Consider the following 21684-nt stretch of genomic DNA (forward strand, 5'->3'; position numbering starts at 1 on the left):
GATAAAACAAAACGTTCACTGTCTGTTAGTGGATGTCCGGAAACATTGATAACTATTTTATCTGTATCACTAATAATATTACTGGATCTAGGTAGGCTGACCAAAGATTCAAACTTGCGCTTTAAATTATCACGAGAATCATTAAAGATCTTTAGGTAAGAAGCCGAAGATATGCGCAATAAAGTATTAAAAGTTTCAGCCATTAAAACAGATTCTAGAGGGTTCTTGATGTTCATAATTTCTCTATTTAAGAGGGCTAGAGATTTCTTAGTGTTGTGTAGCTGATAATTCAAAAGAGACTTACTAGCTTTTAAATAGATCCGATGAGCTCTTGGAGACCTAAAAACTTCTTTTATTTTACAACAGGTAGGAATAACCTGAGCCATCTTACATCGCTTTAGGAAAATTATTCTTTTAATGCATTTAGCCTTTTTACTAATACTTCAACATTTCATTGTATTAAACTCTGTTCTTGTAGCTGTTTCTCATTTGGGCAAGGATAACCTTGTGAAATTCAATGCTACCAAAACAGAGTTCTCTCTTATTTCTTGCAAGAAAGATTTCACTTCCCTTCTCCCTATTTTTGATATCTGTGAACATGATCAGATTTCTCTTCTTGTGCTGACTTGCAAGTCTACTGTCCTTGGCACAAACACATCACATCCATAGCCTTTTCACCCCACAGAAAATTGGGTACACTTTTCCACTTACCTATATCAACTGCTGACATCATATAAATTCATTATTCCCCCAACTTTGGACTACTGCTTGCATATTTGTGATACTGCACCAAAAACTATTCTAAAAATGCTTAATTCTATCCAGAAGAGGACAACCTGTGATTTCATAATCCTTTATTCACAGGTTCACTCCAGCCACTCTCTCTCTCAGACCTGCTGTTTCCATCTTATGCATCTTCTACAGGTAATTTCATGAATAATGCTGCACTGAACTGGCCACCATCATTCCTCCACTTCCTCAAGAAAGTATGAGTAGCTGCTGTACTCATACTTTCTTGAGGAAGTATGAGTAGCTGCTGGTCAGCATCCATTTACTGTCCAGCGACTGCGCACCTTCTGAATAACTTACTTCTTCAGTTTCTCCAAAGACTGCAAGCTTCAGCTTTTCAAAAAACACATTAGCTGATTCCTTTTTTCTTTCTCATTCTTACTGCTATACAGTAAGCAACATTTAATTAGATCACTATCTTTTGACATTTGCAAAAATCAGTATTCTCAATCGATTAAAAAAAAAAGGGTGGGGGAAGGTAGAAAAATGTGTCGAAATTCTAAAAATTTATAATTGTTCTTTTTCTTATGTTCATTTTATATTGCTGTTTTGAAAAGCTTCCTCCACTACCACTTAATTGTACTATGACAAGTTGCTATAGCTCTAAAGAATACCAGTGTGGAACCTAACAAAATATAAGCAGCTAGATAAATGTTTATCTTTGTTCATGGTATTGTGCTTAATACCACTAAATTTAATTAGTTTACTTAATTAAATAATGATTTTTAAAAATACTTGCGTGTTTTTATGGTTGATACTCTGCCTCAAGGGCTTTATGTTGAAGATAACATGGGAAATAGATCGGAGCCAACTAGGATAACTGAAAGCATTGGCAAGAGTGAATATGATGAAAAATGCCATTGAAAATAAAGGTCAAAATACTTTGTAATATTTTGAGCTTGGAGGCAAGTGCTGTAAAGAAAACATTAGAGAGCTGGTAATGAGAATTCTAACATCTGAATTTAATAAGCAGAAATGAAGATATAAGGGATCAGGTGGAAATAAGACACTGAAAAAGTGAGGGAAAAATCTGTTATAAGCAGGATATGTTTTTTAAAAAAAATTGGTTAAATAAAGTATGATATGAAAGAGAAAAGCCACAGATTAGCTTGTGTTAGCAGATGATTAAGAGTATTACATAATGTGATAGTCAAGAAACAAGAATTAGATGGGTAGAGAAAATATTGAGAACAGTATTCAGGACTGATTAAATATAGCTTTAAGTTGAATAGTTAATCACTTCCCAGGCTTCTTACATTATATATTTTTTTAACTGGCTTCTAACTGTTAATTCATTATCAAGTGACCATTTCAAAGATGATTGGTATATGTTCAAGCCGGATAGTGTGTCATTTATTGCATTTGCGTTAGCACCATTGTTCATGTATCAAATTGAGATTACTTCAAAATGATCTTTAAATGCCACTTAAATTTATTTTTGTAAATATTTTATGCAGGATTGCCATATTCCCAAATATTTGCTTCAGCTTTATGACCAGCCATATATGACATTACCAATTCAATTACTTATTCTTCAAGCCCTGGATGCAGTTACTTACACAAAAATTGGAGTTAAATTTCTTCTTAAGCAGGAGATGGAATTTGAGCGATCAAATATGCAAACTGCTTTAGATGATGAAAATGGTAAGTTTTTCTGTTTTACTTACTAGAAAATAATATAATAAATGAAAACTATTTAATTATCTGTTCTAGGTTTGAAAGGGGGGTAAAATATTCTTAAGATAACCTAGGAAGATGAGACAATTTGTACTTAAAGTCCACCTCAAATTGTGTGCATGCACTGAGTTTTGGTTAAGTTTACTTGGATTCACATCACTAAAATCCTCTGCCTACACTTTCATGTTTGTGGGCATGTTAATAATGCCATTCCCTCCATAGCATTATTAACATGCCTGCCAACATGAACTTTAATACCATGTCATCTTTAATATAATGCAGGAGTGCACAACTTGATTGTCTTTGAGGGCCAAACCCAACTTGGACCACCTGACCAAGAGCCAGATCACTTCGGACCTTGAATCTTAGACTCTACCAAACTGCAGCTAAACTTAAGTAAATTTGTTAGTATGTCTACAGTAAATACTACTTAATATGCATATTTACATTTTTTAGAGAGTTACAATTAAAATTATAATCCAAATTATTTACAAACAGATTTAAAAAAAAAAAAAAAGGCCTGTGTAGCTCAGTGGAAGTGGCGCTTGCATCATCTGCGCTTGGCCGATTGAAGTTAGACTTAAGTTCTAGTCTAGTCGCTGACTGGAGGAACTTTTTCTAAGCCTATCTTCGACCGGTTCCCGAGTTAGTCGAACTCTGGCACAGGTAAGCGCGTTTTTCCTCCCGGAAACTCGGGTTTTTCTTCACGTAAACTCAAGAAATTCGACCGTAGTACCCACATTATTTCAGACAGTGACATATCTTGTTAGGGTTAGGTACCAAGAGATGGCAGCACTTGTTTGCCAGATACAGATACAGCTGCAAAATTTCTCAATAAAAACCACTTAAACATAAACACAAAGTTTACTAATAATTTCACTGAGAATATCACACTTATTCTCAGTGAAATATCAGTGACCGAATGTCACATTGTGACATTCAGAATGTCACAATGTGACACATTGCATTTCTTTGTTGCCGCTATTTTATAAAAGTTTGGTCTCATGTGGCCATTCTTAATATATGGCATATAAATTGATATCACTTAAAGATGAACGCTGTTTGGTTTTGTTCAAGTTCATGACTGAAAATGTTTGTTTACAAGTATATGTGCTCCCAAACATACAAAATACCTGGTGGACAGTATCCAAAAAACTTTTAAATTTATCCTAATCTAGAATAGAATAAAACTCTTGTAAAGTACTCTCCCTATGCATGACCCGATAGTTTTCAGAACACCGAAGATCAATAATCCATCTGGAGTTTAACGGGTAGATTTCCTGCTTCGACAGAAAATGGATCCTCAGTCACTTTTATTCGGACTTCGTCTTCATTACTCAACGCCATTTTTTTTCTGAAACTCCTCACTTAGAAGCCATATGTGCTTCGTATATTTTCCACCCATCATTGAATGATATTCTGATGGAATATTCTGTCGACAAGTTAAGAAATGTGACATACCCCCCCTCAGCAAGTTGATTTTCAAACAAACTTAATTTCATTTTGCATGCCTTTATAAAGAGACGTTAACTGAAAAACAAACTTTTTTTCCCCCCCTTGAAGATGTAAGTTAAGGTTATTTAAGTGACCCAAAATGTCACACAAGAAAAATAAATCTTGATTCCATTTTTCATCCATTATTTCTGGGAAATTTTCCATATCTTCTTGAGATTCCAAAAATTGAACTAGTTCATTTTTTAGAGGACAAAGCATGACAAAACTTTACTGCAGCTCAACCAACGTACATCAGTGTGGTATGGTTGATCCCCGTACTCGGCATCATTTTCTTCTAGAAACGCCTGAAACGTTCTCTGTTGCAAACCCCGAGCTTGAATATAGTTGACCAGAGCAAATAGTACTTTAACCACATAATCAAACTGCAAAAACCTTTGAACATAACATCTGCTGATAAATTAGTTAGTGAAATTTTGTCAACGGTTTACCTGCATACTGTTCAATAAATGTTACAGCGCCAACATTTTTTCCACACATAGATGGGGCATGATCAATGCAAACTGTTACTAAATTCTTGAAATTTAAGGAGAGTTTTTCGGTTACACACATCTTTACCTATTCTGCTATCTCCGTTCCTGTTGTTCTTCCTTTCATTGAACACAAACCAGCAAGCTCCTTTGTCGCTTCAAAATTCTTATTAATGCCTCTTACATATATTAAAAGCTGTGCAGTATCTTTCACATCAGTACTTTCATCCAAAGCAAGCGAATAATAGACAAATTCACTAGCCGATTTTTGCAGGTTATCTCTAAGATCCTCGGCAATATCAGCCCCCCCCCCCCCATCTTCGAGCTCATTTTTCTTTTTCTTTTACAAGTTATTCTTACATTGAATTTAATATCAACACAAAACCATAACTCTCTTAATTTACACTTTATCTCTGGCAACTATGCTTTATACATATTTATCTAAATTCCCTTTTTTCTTATTATAAAATCCTCCTTGAGCTGATTAATTATCTCTTTCTTCTTAAATTAATGTATTCAATATTTTCTAAATTTCACAACGATACCTACTTAGAAACAAGCATGTTTACTTAATTATTTTCCAGGGTTTTTACTTCTTTGCTCGTTATACTATGATAAGTGGAAATTTAACATTCTTAACTTATCAGGGTATAACAACGGCCAACTTTGTAATATGATTCGTTCTCATTCTTAGACATCAAGTCATTATCATGAAGATGTAACTTCGAATTTCCCCGCAGCGACACTAGAGCTAACAAAACCTCAAAGCATTGTAATAATTTGTTATTAAATATGACAGTGGGAATAACTCTAAATGTAATTTATTGTGGAGTTGAAAGAAACATGATTGTGACATTAATTGCATGAACGTAAACATGCAGAGTCTTAGTAAAAATTTAATTCAAATCATCTAATTTCATATTCCCCCGTATGATTAATTTCAATCAGGCAGATGGGCCAATAAAAATAGCATTGCAGGCTGCATGTTGTGTAGACCTGATATAATGACTACTAGGTAGTAAGTGAATTTGAACACTTTTTATCACTACACTTTGCTTGTCTTATTCTGAAGTGGCCGAAACCCTCATGGAGACAACAAAATAAATCCCAGTTTCTGTTCTTCTCCATTTCTCCTACCTTGTAATATTAGTAACATCTTCACAGTTGCAAAAGGCATTGTGCAGCATTTCACCATAACTTATGTTTCCAGTATAAATATTGGAACAGGTATAAAACAGCTATTCTGTAGGCTGGTTTTAAAAATATATATATATCCTGTCATTATCAGTCACAAAGATCAAAGTATCCTGGTAAATTAAGACTATCTGTCTGATCATGGTATTGAAGTTCAAGTAGGCTTATAAGGCCTTCCCACCTAAATAAGCATTGATGGTTTCAAGATTTCAAGGATTTGTTCTGTCACTCTCCCGCCTCATCATCTGCCTTTACTTCATAAATCAATGGCCGAAAAGCCTGTTTTACTCACAAAACTCCCAAAGTTTATATCATTAGGGCAGTAAGTGTCTTGTTCAAATGTTGTGCTTCACTTGTGAGCGCAGAATGTTCAAAAATCTTTGTTACTGAGATTTCAGCTATTCCTAGAACGTGAAAGTAATAATACCTGTTGACAAATCATCAGACTGATGACATAGGACTTGAGGTTTATTACTTTCTCTACCAGTTCAACTTGCCAGGTTAAGTTTGTTCCTGATTATTTTAAACCCATCATTGGAGTTAACTGACAACACAGCCAAATTGGGAATGTGTTCATGATCTTGACTAATTCCATATTAAGAATCAAGACTCAAGATTATTTAATATATATATATATATATTAAATATTATTCTCATATAAACTCATCAAGGATAATATTATATTATCCTCGATGAGTCTATGGACTCCCTGGAGGTGTCAAATAATAATAATAATAATATATATATATATATATATATATATATTCATTTAAAGTTGCATTCTTATATGCCAATTAATCAGCCCATCACCAGCACTGGTCATTGTGTGAAGGTGTTATTGCAGTCATGAGAATGGACAATGATATAGAATTAAGTTGATTCTCATTTGTCTTATAACAAGTGGGCTTGTGAGAATATTTGCTGTAGTGAGAATATACTATATATCATACATCATGGACAAGTTAGAAGAAACTGATGTGTTTAGCTACATTCATTCATTAATTCAACATTGGGATATTATAGGTTTTGAATATAATGAGATGAATGTTTTTCTTGTGTTATTCAATCATTCATCATATTTTCTGAAAGGCTGACCAGGTTTGTCCCCTGTGAAAACACTCTTCCTGATCTCAAACTGAAGTATTAGTCAGTTCATGTGTGTAGAAGCTTAAGTGCTGTGAGGACATCATGTTGGATGCTTAATGGATTGTATACAGCACTCAGAAAGGATTAAAACAGAATTTAATACTTCCTATATTTTGTCTCGGTCACTGAGACATCCTCGGGGATTACAAAAAAACTAATGTAACGTATACACAAATACCACACAATACTACGTCCAACCATGTGGGTGACACTAAAGTCCTATCTAGGTGTCCTATTCACCTAGATAGGACTTTAGTGTCAACCACATGGTTGGGCTTAGTATTGTTATGTCACTACTTTCTTTATATTACTTTATTTTTACTTTTATCTTTGCCTTGCTACTTTTAAGATTTTAATATCCTTTTCTATCTTAACTAACCTCAAGATCTAAATCAATCCTTTCCTATCATGCACTATGTAGAAAGGCGGTCTAAAATTCTGGCCGATTCCTAGATTATTCACGTGTATCTCTTAACTGATAAAGGTTCTTTCTTAGTCAGGAACAAACCCTCAATGATTACTATCTGAGATTGTCTCCTGATCAGATACTGGCAAATTTATTTGATATGCTGCACCAGCCAATATCTTAGGATAGAAAGGATTCTTATCCAAGGAGACCTTCCCAGACTGTTATACAGAGGTGAATCTAACACTAAATCTTATTAACAATATACTCTACTTTAGCTGTGTTTAACTTAGTTTGCAATCGTGGCTTCTAGAATATCATATTTTACCTTTCCCTCGCTTTGGTTCTAGTTTATGAGTGGTAAATTGAATTCATATCTCAGGCGAATTGTCAGGTATAGAATACAAAGCATTTTTATAGAGATCTTATATTTTACACAATCAGATATATTATACACTCAGTCAATTCATTGTCACTACACATTAAATTAGATGAATCAACTAAAGCTCAATTGGATAAGATCATTAACTCGATCTATGAGATTAAATATTAATACACACAACATGCTAGTCTTAAAATCTATCCATCCTAAATTTCTCTAAGTTACGATAATCTCTCACATTAAACATTGTCACAATTCATCTATAATCTTTTCAGATAAATTATCCAGTGGAGACAGGCCACTATCAAACATGATAATTATCTAAGAGTTCTCTATAAATTGTCCATGCTCAACAGTTACACAACACTTTCCTTTTTTTCTCTTTTACTCTAATTGGGGAGATTATAACAAAATTCTGTACATTACCATCTCTTGGCAGGATTACCAGATAGGTCTATTCTGTTCACTGCATTGTCTAGTACAACTCGATCCTTCTTTCGCCTTTTGTCCACATGGTGGGTCATGGTGATCGTCCTGTTAGGCTTTCCCATGCGACAGGCAGTGTGTCCATGTCTCTCTGGATCTGTTGCCGGTCATTCTTGTCAGTGCTACCGGTTCAATAGTTGCTTTCTGCTATTTCATTCTGGGGGGATGTACAGCCAAGGGGCTAGGACTGTAAGTGCCAACATCTAATGTCTCCATACAGTCCGGAATCCATCAGGTACCGGAAAGGTCAGGAATGAGCAGGTCCGAAGAAGAAAAAAGCCTCGAAGTGTGCAAACCCCTTTTATTCTCGATCCTTGGCGCCCTCTTTTTGCTATGTTTTTTCCACACGTCACTCATCCTCCGTGCCCGTGAGATAATCTGTTACACTGGTTCTCCTCGTGCAGCTTTCTTTTCCAGGAAAGCGAACTAGCATCGCTTTCCTCTTTCCTTAAGCCATATGTTCAACCGAATGGCTAGCATGCGAACTTTGGACTTTTCTTTACATCTTATTCAGTTATTCATTTTACATAGAATACCCTTTTATAACTATATTCAACACAAAAATTCTTTACTTGATTTTGAATAAACAAGATTGCTTTTATAACTCTACATCAAAGTATTTACAGCCCTATATATAGTTATTACATATTTCTTTTTCTGCTCAAGTACAAGTTTTCTCTGTGTTGAACTATTAGACTTGTTAAATCTTGAATGAATAATTTCTTGTAAAGTTTCTCCATTCAAGATCTAACAGTATTGTGTGGTATTTGTGTATATGTTACATTAGTTTTTTTGTAATCCCCGAAGATGTCTTAGTGACTGAGATGAAATATAGGAAGTATTAAATTCTGTTTTAATCCTTTCTGAGTGCTGTACACAATCCATTAAGCCTCCAATATGAAGTAGTTCAGTTCAAAGAAAACTTAATCATTGTTATTCCAAGTATATAAAAAAATAAAAATTAAATTAAATTACTTTCAGGCGCAAACTTTGTTTGCACACACTTGGATAAAGGATTAAACTAAATTTATTAAAGTCAGCTTGTGCTCTTAGAGAATACAGAGACAACTGTAAGAAAGCTAAGCAGTGTGAAAAACTAGCTAAACAAAAGTCATGGGAGGACTTTGGCAAGAACATAGAAAATAAATATCAAGAAGGTGGCAAAATATTCTGGAGGTTGTTGAAGAAGCTTAGGAATGGGGGAAAGAGTGCTGTAAAAAGAGTTAGAGATGATAAAGGTGACATGAAAATGGGAGAAAAAGATATCCTTGAAGTATGAAGTAATTATTTTCAAAATTTGCTAAATGAAACAAGCAGTGATGACAGAACAGTGATAAAAAAAAACACTGACCAGGCATGCAGTCAGGAATACATATCCATACTTGAAGTAGAAAAAGCCATCAAAGGCTTGAAATATGGAACGACAGCAGGAGTAGATGATATTCAACCAGAAATGCTGAAGTATGGTGGTATAAAAGTCTTACAGTGGCTGCACTTCATAGTTCAGAATGCCTGGACAGAGGGATGAATTCCAGATGATTGGAGTAGAGCTCTCATAGTACCCATATATAAAAAGGGAAATAAAACTGAATGTGAGAATTACATAGGTATATCCCTACTGAGTGTTCCTGGTAAGATATATGCAAGTATACTTGAGAAATGGTTGAGAAGAATTATGGAAGAAAAGCTTGGTGAAGAACAAGCTGGATTCAGGTCAAGTAGCAGTTGTCAGGACCAGATCTTCACTTTACGAAAAATATATATAGAGAAATCATGGGAATATAACAAAGATCTGTATTCGAGTTTTGTCGATTTGGAAAAGGCATATGACAAGGTACCAAGAGAGAAGCTATTCAAAATGCTGCAGTTATATGGTGTCAATGGGGCATTATATCAAGCAATACTTAGTCTTTATTTGAGTTGTAAGTTAGCAGTTAGAATTGAAGGAAGTACAGGAAGATGGTTTAATGTTAAATCTGGTGTGAAACAAGGATGTACATTATCCTCTCTGTTATTCATTATCTATATGGATCACATTATGAAGGAAAGTGGTATTAAACATGATATCAAAATTGGAGATGTTAATGTCAGCTCTTTGCTTTATGCGGACGATGTTATACTGCTAAATAAATCTGCTACAATCTGCAAGATTCTCTGACTAAATTGAATAACTGTTGTAATAGATATGGTATGAAGTAAAAATACAAAAACAATGAAAATAGGCAGAATCATTGAAAATGTCAACTGTGTTGTGAATGGAGAACCTGTGGAACAAGTAAAACATTTCAGCTACTTAGGCACGAATTTTAGTGAAGATGGTAAATTAAATACGGAAATAGACAACAGAATCAACAAAGCTGGTATGGTAGGAAGTCAATTGAATAAATTCATATGGAATAAGAGAGATATTAGAACACTAAATTAGCTGTATACAAGACAGTGTTCAAACCAGTTTTAACTTGTGGATCTGAGAGCTGGGTCAGAAGTAAAACACTTGACCAAAGACTAGAGACTGCAGATATGAGTCCTGAGAAAGATTAGAGGTGTGAACAGATGGCATCAATGGCAATGTCATATTAAAAACGAGGATATTAGGAAAGAACTTGACATTGTCAGCATCCAGGAATGCGTTAGCAGAGCTAATCTCAGTTGGCATGGTCACTTAAACAGAATTAATAGAAAATTAATAACAGAAAAAACTCATGTACAAAGATTATTTAATAATTATACTGTTAAATAATCTTGTACGTGAGTTTTTTCCATTATTAATTTTGTATCGATATGTCTACTTACGGTATACCTCTTTTAAAACTTTAAATCTATCCATCCTAAATGTCAAGGAAAGATTAGCAAAACAAGTGTTCTCTGCCAAGTTGGCAGTAAAATGACCCAGAGGAAGACCAAGATATAGGTGGATCGATACGGTACAAAGTGCCTTAGGTGATAGAAATATAAGATCTGGTAATGTTGGAGTCTTGACAAGTAACAGACTGATTTGGAAGAAAATTGTAGATAGGAAATTGGTAATGATGTAAATTTTTCATGTAGTACTATCATATCCTGTACACCCCTTGAGGGTACATTTCAGGAATTTGATGATAATGATATATATATAACTTATTTTATAAATTATAAATTGTATATCATGTATATAATTTAGAAAATTATATATATGATATATAAAGACAAATCATTATATCAAGAATTAAAATATTAAATCATTCTTACATATTTTCTCTCAAATAAATTGTATGAACAGAGACAAATGTACACTGAGATCAGCTAAAATTTTAACCATCTCATAATGGCAAATACATGGGTGAAAATTTAACACCATACTAATTCATTAAACGACACTGCATTCTGAGTGAATTAAACAGAGCAGATAAATTATCATTGCCTGTTCTGCATTCAGAATTGAAGTTATCAGTAGCCATCCATTGCATTTTCCACGAGAGAAGAATTTAATTGAAGAAACAAAACAGCCTACTGTCCAATAGTTGAGAATATTCAAACAAATTTTCAAATAACTTTCATTCAAAATGAAGTAGCATTTCTTGCGTAAAAAAAATGGAAGTACCTTATATTAGTTTATTCTGTTCTGGTCACTGTAAAAATTATCAACAGTTCCTTTATTGTTGATAATTTCTGTAAGTACCATAAAAATACAGGGAAGCCTTGCTTAACGAGGTTAATTAATACACGAATACAATAAACAATAGGAATAATTATAATTCATCCATCAGTTAGTGTAAATTTGAAAAAAAAAAAAATTATAAGATATATTAGAGAACATCAAAGTTAATAAAAATAAATCAATTGCTTAAATTTTTGTTTAATGTCTAAACATTTGATTGAGCTACATTTTTACAAAAAAATTAAGTAAAGATGTTTGAATAGTGCTGAACTTTTTTATCTTGTCATGCAGTTTATGATACCTGGCAATTGCTTTATCAAGATTTAGGCATACCTTGAAAATTCTTTCCATATCAGTATCAACATCAAACAAAATTTCCTTAGCATGCTCAATGTGATTGAAAACTAGCTGAAGTTCTTTTGCAGTTAGCTTCATAGTCATAACATTCTTTTCTTGTTTGCACTCCTTATCTTCTTCTTCATATGCACACTGTTCTTCTAGTTGAAGATCATTTTTTTAACTGTTCTGAATGGGAATCAAGCAAGTTTCTCACATCTTTATTGTCCAGTTTTCCTTTTTGAATTCATTTTTGAAATTATGGATTCTACAACCGTGTTAAAATAACTTTTTATTATCTCGACGTTTCGATCTTCATATCAAGATCATCATCTGGATCATACATAAATATACAAGACAAGCTGCGTTACATTTCAAACTGAAAGCTAGAGAAACAATGATTTGATCACATGCTACTCACTGGCATGACCTCTAGTGGGAAAAAAAAATTACATAAAGCTAGATTTAATTTGTGATTACATGAATAAACATTCTTGCTTACAGATAGTTTTCCTTCCAGTAACAGTGATGTCCTATTTCATTATTACAATTGTTATTTCTGATTTAAAAAAAATATTTATAAATTACAACATGAATAAACATTCTTTCTTACAGATTTTTTCTTTAACAGTGATGTCCTATTTTTTAGTATTAAAGTTACTTTAGATTTAGGATCCTGGATTTTCTACAGTCCTATTTATAGTTGTTCTTAGGGAGGAAGGATTTGTGGGACGAATATATGCCTTCCATATGTATGGGATTTTTAGACCATCATTATTGTTTAGATTGGGGTGGTTGATAAAGGATCATTATCCAGTTCATTAAATCCAAGTTTTTTCCAATTGTGCTGATCTCTTCAGTAATGTTAGATCTTGGATTTTGTGCACGATACACTAACATAGGCTTCAGTTTAAAGCCTTCTGCACTGCTTCTTCCTAATAAAAGCTTAAAAAACAATCTTTAGAGCCTTTGTATCCTGGTTGAGATGCTTCAGTTTTAGCTAGGAAAGTTTTTTTTGGTATATGCTTCCAAAAGAGACCAGTTTCGTCAATGTTGAGTATTTGACAATGGTCATAATCACCCTCCTGAATCTTTATCAGCACTAGCAGATTCCCTATTTTATTCGTACATTATGTAGTCCAACTAGATTTTTAAAATGGTCAAACCACCCTAAACTCAGTAAAGCTTCAGGCAAATGCTCTCAATATTTTTACATGATTGAAATTGGATCTCTTTCAATGATGTAAAAATTTGAGATCTTTTTCCTAAATATTCCTTATACTAAGAGGTATTTTTTATTTTGGTTACAATCCTCAATCCAGAGTGATAGAAGACGTTCCATCTCGATCATTAGATGACTTCTGTTTCAGGTGATCTGCATACTTAAAGAAGCAGTAGCAACACTTTACCTTGTTCTTTGTACTCTTTGGTCTTATTTAATATAGTCCAAACTGTAGGCTCGCTGTATAGGTATCTAAATTGATGCAAAATGGAGAAGCGATTGAGCAAGAGAGCAGAGTTTGCACTTGCACTTGCGATGATAGCTTTGAGTCAACTGCCGAGTGTCACCAGCCACTGCCCACAGGACTGCCACTGTCCACTGGCTGCTACATTGACTGCTGCTGCTCGCTGCAGATTGGCGACAAAAAATTTTGCATAACATAAAATTTCGCATAATGTAAAAAATTACATTAACTGTTTAACATACATTTCGAATTCACATTAAGCGAGGTTTTCGTGCATCATCATGTATTAGTTGCTGTTAACAGACTGTATGTCCTTAAATAAAATCTGTTTTTTTCCTTAAATTTATAGAATTTTGGATCTACATTATTCCATGCTTTAAATTTACTTCTCTCTACGTTACACTCTCCTTCCCAGCTCTCTCACTGTCATTTTTTTCAGCATTCTCTGTTGCTAGTCAAATGATGCATGACATCATTCAGATTGCATCAGATAAATTTAGGTTCCTCATTCTGTTCTTGATGATGTAACTATCAACATGTGCTTTTGTCTGATGTTAAATATCCTCCAAAAACTCCATTGAAATATTATTACTCCACAATTTTCTTCAGTATTTTATTGCTTTATGCATCTAAAAACAAGAAATATTGAAAACAAGAACTAAACCTTGGAGATTCAGTGTCAAATCCCAAAGAAACAATGATTGATTCAGCCAGAGAGGCATGTAATGATGATGTCTGTACAAATTGAAAAATCAAAACTCCATGGTGGAATCAGGAAGTTAATGAAGCAGTCAAGGAAATGAAGAAAGCATATGAAATGTTCCTGCAAGTAAGTCAGCTTGTGCTCTTAGAGATAACAGAGGCAAATGTAAGAAAGTGAAGCAGTGTGTAAAACTGGCTAAACAAGAGTCATGGGAACACTTTGGTAAGAACAAAGAAAATAAATATGAAAGTGGCAAAATATTCTGGACTCTATTGAAAAGCTTAGAAATGAAGATAAAAGTAATGTAAAAGGCATTTTTGATGATAAAGATGACATGAAAACTGAAGATAAAGATATTCTAGGTGTCTTCAATAATTACTTTGAAAGACTGCTAAATGAAACAAGCAGTGTCAGCACGGTAGTAGAAAACTCCCAACAGGAATGCAGTCAGGAATACATATCTATGCTTGAAGTAAAAAAAACCCATCAAAAGCCTGAAATGTGGAAAGGCAGCTGGAGTAGATGATATTCAACCAGAACTGCTCAAATATGGATTAAAACAATTTTACAGTGGCTGCAATTCATAGTTCAGAAGGCCTGGACAAAGGGACAAATTCCAGATGGTTGGAGTAGAGCTTTCATAGTGCCCATGTATAAAAAGGGAAATAAAACTGAATGTCAGAATTAGAGGTATTTCCCTACTGAGTGTTCCTGACAAGATTTATGCAAGTATACTTGAGAAACGGTTGAGAAGGATTGTGGAAGGGAAGCTTGGTGAAGAACAATCTGGATTCAAGTCAAATAGAGGCTGTCAGGATCAGATTTTCACTTTAAGATAAATAGTTGAGAAATCTTGGGAATATAACAAGGATTTCTCTTTAAGTTTTGTTGATCTGGAAAAGGTGTATGACAAGATGCCAAGAGGAAACTTCTGCAAAGCACTACAGTTATATGGTGTAAATGGAACATTATATTGAGCAGTACAAAGTCTCTATTTAAGCTGTAAGTCAAGCAGTTAGAATTGGAGGTTCAGGAAGATGGTTAAATGTTAAATCAGGTGTGTGACAAGGATGCACGTTATCTCCACTGTTGTTCTTTATCTATTTGGATCACATCATGAAGAAAGTGGTATTAAATCTGATATCAAAATTGGCAACATTAATCTTAACTCTTTACTTATGCAGATGATGCTATACTTCCGAATAAATCCATTACAAGCCTGTAAGATTGCCTGACTAAATTGAATAACTGTTGTAATAAATTTAGTGTGAAAATCAATAAAAAGACAAAGGTAATGAAAACAGATTGAAAACATCAACTGCATTCTGTATGGAGAACCATAGAACAAGTAAAACGTTTCAGCTATTTAGGCACAATATTTAGTGAAGATGGTAAATTAAATATGGAAATAGACAACAGAATCAACAATGCTGGTATGGTAAAAAGTAAGCCGAATAAATTTATGTAGAATAAGAAAGAAATTAGTCAAAACACTAAACTAGCTGTATACAAGACAGTGTTGAAGCCAATTTTAACTTATGGATTCGTGAGCTGGGTTAGAAATAAAACACTTGATGAAAGACTGAATGAGAGTTCTGAGAAAGATCAGTGGAGTGAACAGATGGCAGTATCACATTAAACACTGGAATATTAGAAAGGAACTTGCCATTTTTAGCAATAATGTGTTAGTATAACTAATCTCAGGTGGTATGGTCACTTAAACAGAATGGGAGAGGAAAGATTAGTTAAACAAGTGTTCTTTCCCTGGTTGGCAGGAAAACGTTCAAGAGGAAGACCAAGATGTAGGTGGATTGATTCAGTAAAAAGTGCCTTAAAAGACACAAATATATGATCTGATAATGTTGGAGTCTTGACAGATAACAGATTAATTTGGAAGAAAATTGTTGATTGGAAGTTAGTAGTGGTGTAACGTTTTCATGTAGTACTATCATAATTATCCTGTACACCCCATGAGGCTGTATATCAGGAATTTGATGATGATGCCTCTAAAAATTTTCCACATACAGTTGAAGAAAATAAGTTTCGGTTTGGAATTGCTCCACTCTATGAGCATTGGTAAACACTAATAGTACATATAATACTCTGAATAGTTATTTACATATATGTTCACTCTTGGACACTTTTACATTGCCAATATTTTACAACATAAATGTGCATTATAATAAAATAATTAACAGAATGTGTATTTTAATTGAATAACTATTCAAGAAATATGCAACATAAATACAGTAAGTATGCTGTTGTCAGACTGCGAAATCTAATCGAAAATATTTAAAAATTTTTGTATAAGTTATCCGTCCATTGATTTCTGAAATTTATATTCAAAAATTGGTCCATATAGATCATCAGCAGGTGATAAATAGCTCTATGTCATTGGGAATTAAAAGTTGACCTTTAGTATGTACAATTTTTGGACTTGATACCATATAATTGAAATGAAGAGAGAACACTTTTAGCAACAAATTATATGTTCATATTTTGCATGTAGTAAATGTAAAACCCTGTTGGCTGAATGGTTAGTATATCTGCTCTCCAACCAAGAAGCTGCAGGTTCTAATCCCACTTAGCATGGATGTTTGTGATTGTCCTCCACCTTCATACATTCATTCATAGAAGTGAATAAACACTCTCCCAAGATGGCGTGGATCACCATGGGAGAAGTAGACCCAACCTTCACAATGGGAAGGGTCTTTACTCCAGCAGTGGCGAAAAGTTTGAGGCTGGAAAATGTAAAACCCTGTGTGTTGATGCAAGTGGATGTAATACATTTGCTAGATGCAAAATATTTGACATTTAATGTGAAATATCTTTTGTCACTTTTGCATCTTTTTCTACCTATGTAATAGTGTGCTATTAGAACACCTGTAAAGTTTAAGAACTTTGTAGGGAGTTTTGTATTATAATACAGTCTTTCTTATCTGCTGATTAAAAATAATTCATCTTCTGGTCCATGTTTATTTTTGGATGAAGTCATTGTTATAGAATTATACATGTAACAGACAGCAGTCTATATAAATAGGATTTACTGCTCTATTATGTCATGAATTAGGTTTGTGCTCAATAGCCATATTGGGTCATTGAGCCTAACACGTTAATGAGAAGATGAAAGAATTATAGAGGAATTTCTTTATTGAATATGCCATTCAAGATCTGTGGTGTATTAAGTATGCTAAGAAGCTGTCTAAGAAAGATTGTTGAATAAACTGGTTAAGGTTAAATACTGGATGTTGAGACCAATTTTTTTATCTTAAGACCAGTGGTTGAAAAATCCTGGGAATATAACCAAAACCTTCATTTCAATTTTGTAGACTTTGAAAAGGCTTAGTATGGTATAATAAGAGGAATGTTCAAAACATTAAAATTATATTAACTGAAACCTTATGAGCCGAATATCGAGAGCCATGTTACTGACTAGTAAGCTTCTCAGTTACAGACTAGTAAATACTCTCAGTTACCAAACAGTACTTTTAAGCTAAGTACTGTTATAGTCAATGACTACATCCTTATTACAAGATTCCACAAAATCAGAATCCTATTTACCATTTTTGTTAGGCACAATTGCTTGTTGCAGCCAAGTAACTTAGCTCCTTTGAAACCAGGTTAATTCTCTGATAGAGCAATTAATCATATTTGCATAGCGTATTATGGCTGTCAATTGTATGTCAATCGAAGTAATGAAAGATCTAGGCCACTTTTTTTGGGGGCGGGGAATCTGCCAAAAACTTCTCTGCAGACATCTCCACTAATTCACCTGAATTCAGATGAATTCAGGTGAATCCATTATTCAACTGAATATTCCATGTATATGTATGTATGTTTCTTACATTGTGTAAAGTGCTCTAAGAATTTCAACACAAATAAGAAGACACCAAAAATAAAGGTGGCAGAAAATTAATTGCTACAGACATCTCTGCAGGTTGCATCATTTAACCAATTGTTAATTGACTGATTCATTTACTTCCTCTAAAAGGATAGGTGATGTCTCTTAAAAACATTTGAGCCAAATACTGAGAAAGTAGGAAGTCAGTTATAATTTAGAAATAACATGCCATTTTAGTTGTTGGAATTTTAGTAATGAGAAACCAAACCTCTTACTTTGCTTTTTCATTATTTTGAGTCATTTGTTGTGAATATTTTTGAAAATACAGTCCCTGTTATATTATGTTACTGTTTTGCTGCCGTTGTGATGTCCTGTGCACAAACATGTGCGCTCATGCTTATATTATACTTTTTTTTTTTTCATGCGCATATTAACGTGCAACTGCTAAATTTTTATAGCTGTTATTTCATGTAACTAGCTTGGTTGCTGAATAGATGATGCCTCCACTCTCTAGTTAGTATGCTCTGGGTTCAAATCTTATGCAGGCATGGACAGTAGTGATGGTGGTGAATGTCCTTAAAGGATAAATAATTTTTGTTGTCAACCACACTTTACTGGAAGCCTAATGTACTGCAGCTTCTTGTGGGTGGAATTTGTATTTAAAAAAAGCTGTTATGTATATATGCCTTTAATCATATAACATACATTATCTTATACTATATATATTTTTTTTTAGATCTAAGTAATATCTGAAATTTTTTTAGGTATGTTATTTCATCCCTCTAGTAATCTATGTATGCTTAACATATTTTAGATGGTATTCCTGAATCTTTTAAAAGACAAATACTCACTGGTTATCAGAAGCTTTTACAGTTGCTCTTAACAAAGCAGGTGAGTTGTTTGGTCACTTTCTGTCGATAGTTTATGGTTAAAACATTTTTAACACCTTTTCTTAGTGTATTAAATCATGAAAACTGGATGTCATATAACCTTAATCGTATACAGATGACCTCTCGAAGTGTTTGGCTTATTAGGTGTGTAAATTTCACCAGTTTTCAACAGATTTTAAGTTTTTCAGCCATTTTACTTTATGCAAATGATTATTCAGATAGGAAGTTCAATTGACTCTCGTTGTAGCAAATACTATTTTAACAAACTCATTCATTGTAACAATTATTGAATAGTTTTGACCAAATACTGATAGACAATTCTATTCAGAAGGAAATTTGCTATAGCAAGTTGTCAAGTGTAACAGAGTGTCTCATATGTTCCCTGATAGTTTGCTGTAGTGAGTTGACTGTGTTGATATGTATGTACCATCTCTTCACCAGTTGATATCTTTATATTTATGATCATTCTTAGGCGTCCATTGATTCATTGATCATCATGAGAAATCCTCCTATTCTGTGTACAACAATAACTTATGATCCTCACCTTGAATTCTTTCATAGTTGGCATGTTTACCACCCACTTTGGTATTCATCTCTTACTCCACTCTCCATATGAAGAATCTACATCACTTCCTTATTTACACACATACAACTTCTCGGGGGGGGGAGTGTCATTGTTCTTCCATTTATTCTTCCAGTCACTGCTGTGTACAGTCTCTCCCATATCTATTGGATAAACTCCTTTCATTAACTTGTAACACACCAATTATCTCATCTTCTGATTTGCCATGCTGTGCATATCATGCTCTCTCTCTCTCTTTTCTTGTGTTAAACATTTCAGTCTTGATACAATCTTAATTACTCACCTCTGGAACTGCTTGACTGTTTCCTTGATGTTCAGGAGACAAGATCCTCACATAGTAATCTAGGTGCAATCTGATCAGTGCTTGATACAGTCAAAATGTACTGTTGTTCAACTTGTCAGTATCCTTCTCAGTATAGTGATGATAATCCTTTGGATGACTTTCATAACTATTGTACTATGCTTTCTAATTTTCATTTCCTTATTTACTATTATCACTATACTGATGATGCTGATAAGTTGAACACCTTTGGCCAAACTGAAATTTCCAATTATCAACATTAACTGATGTCTCTACTCATCCTACTGAATCAGCCTGTTCCAATTACCTTGAAGTGGTACCACATCAAAAATTTTTGTTCTTATCTTCCCTAGTTTTGCATCTGCAAACAGCGAATGTCTCCCTTCAAGCCTTGGACTGTAAACATAAATCAATAAATTAATATACTATTATTTGAACAATCATGTCAAGGGCAGTTAATTCCTTATATTCCTTTAATACATATAGTTGTCTCATTGTCATATGGCTTTCTTAACATGAAGCTTACTTAATATATTAAATACTCTGGTCAACTTCTACTCTATTTTCCCCCTAGCTGTTTTGTCGAATGTTATGCTTTCTGTCCTTTTTCTGATGAGGCTTTTTGTTAAACAGCCTCCATTATATTGTCTACTACTTTCACTCAGGATCATTCTTCCATTTCATCCTTACTTTTACTGGTCACAACTGAAAGACTATCTGGGATTCTGTTGGATCCTGCTCTGTCACCTTTTCTTCGTATTCCATTCCCTCCCCCTTATCATGCACATAACTTTTTTTTTTTGACATATTTACCCAGTGATTACCATCTTGCTTATGCCTCCTTCATATCTTCTTACCTTGTAATTTCTTTCTGATCTCAGTATTCATCCATTTGATGCCTACACTGTTAAGCCTAACAAAACTACTTTCCAGATGTCTTGAATTCACTCCTGTATACTGTTGATCTCCTTCCCCACTTGGTTCCTCATGCCATGATATTTTCCCATACTGCCTCTCCTTAGCCTGTCATAATTTCTTTTGTAATTCCATCTGCAGTAATATCCTACTTTACACACTGCTCTGTTTAGTACTCTTTCATTATACTCATAGTGCTCATGCTTAGTAATTCCCAAGAGCAGCCATTACCACATCACCACTAACATTCAATTAGTGACTGTCTTAAAATTTCTTCAAAATAATGAAAAAATTCATTATTTAAATTAAGGGGATATTAAATCCCACATAGTTTTAAAACCAAATAAGAAACTCAAAGATTGGAATCAGAGAGTTACTTGCCGAATATAGTAAACTATAAAGTATCGGCGACCACTGGCGTGAGCAAATGCAAGTGACCCTAGCACGTAGTGCAATACCGGAAGACTCGCAGCAAAGTCGGTAAATTCTGATCGCTATTCTTAGGTATTTTCCATAATGTAAAAACACATTTCCTAGGAAATGTATGCTGTTATTACATTATGGTAGGGAGGTCACTACCCAGACCGGTTTCAGCCTTTTTTGAGACTTCATCAGTGAGTAGCTAGACCTAATACCAAAGTGTATAGCAAAAAGAACTTATATACTCTGCGATACGAGTTTCCAAACAGGTGCAACCATTAAGTTACTTAAGTATAAAGAGCTAATAAGCTTCATTTTGGTATTAGGTCTAGCTACTCACTGATGAAGCCTCAAAAAAGGCTGAAACCGGTCTGGGTAGTGACCTCCCTACCATAATGTAATAACAGCATACATTTGCTAGGAAATGTGTTTTTACATTATGGAAAATACCTAAGAATAGCGATCAGAATTTACCGACTTTGCTGCGAGTCTTCCGGTATTGCACTACGTGCCAGGGTCACTTGCATTTG

The 21684-nt window shown here is 34.0% G+C and overlaps 1 protein-coding gene across 1 annotated transcript in view; it reads left to right on the forward strand.

Annotated features, from left to right (window-relative positions):
- vir (VIR_N domain-containing protein) overlaps positions 1-21684 on the forward strand; it is a 630458-nt gene that overhangs the window by 176991 nt on the left and 431783 nt on the right. The window contains exons 11-12 of the mRNA XM_090397685.1: positions 2247-2433; positions 18860-18936. Of these exons, the coding sequence (XP_090253811.1) occupies positions 2247-2433; positions 18860-18936 (264 nt within the window). The remainder of the gene's footprint in view (positions 1-2246; positions 2434-18859; positions 18937-21684) is intronic.

This window comes from Typopeltis vanoorti, chromosome 9 (genome assembly GCF_054136105.1).
Source record: "Typopeltis vanoorti isolate ZY-2024b chromosome 9, IOZ_Tvanoo_1.0, whole genome shotgun sequence".
Lineage (NCBI taxonomy): Eukaryota > Metazoa > Arthropoda > Arachnida > Uropygi > Thelyphonidae > Typopeltis > Typopeltis vanoorti.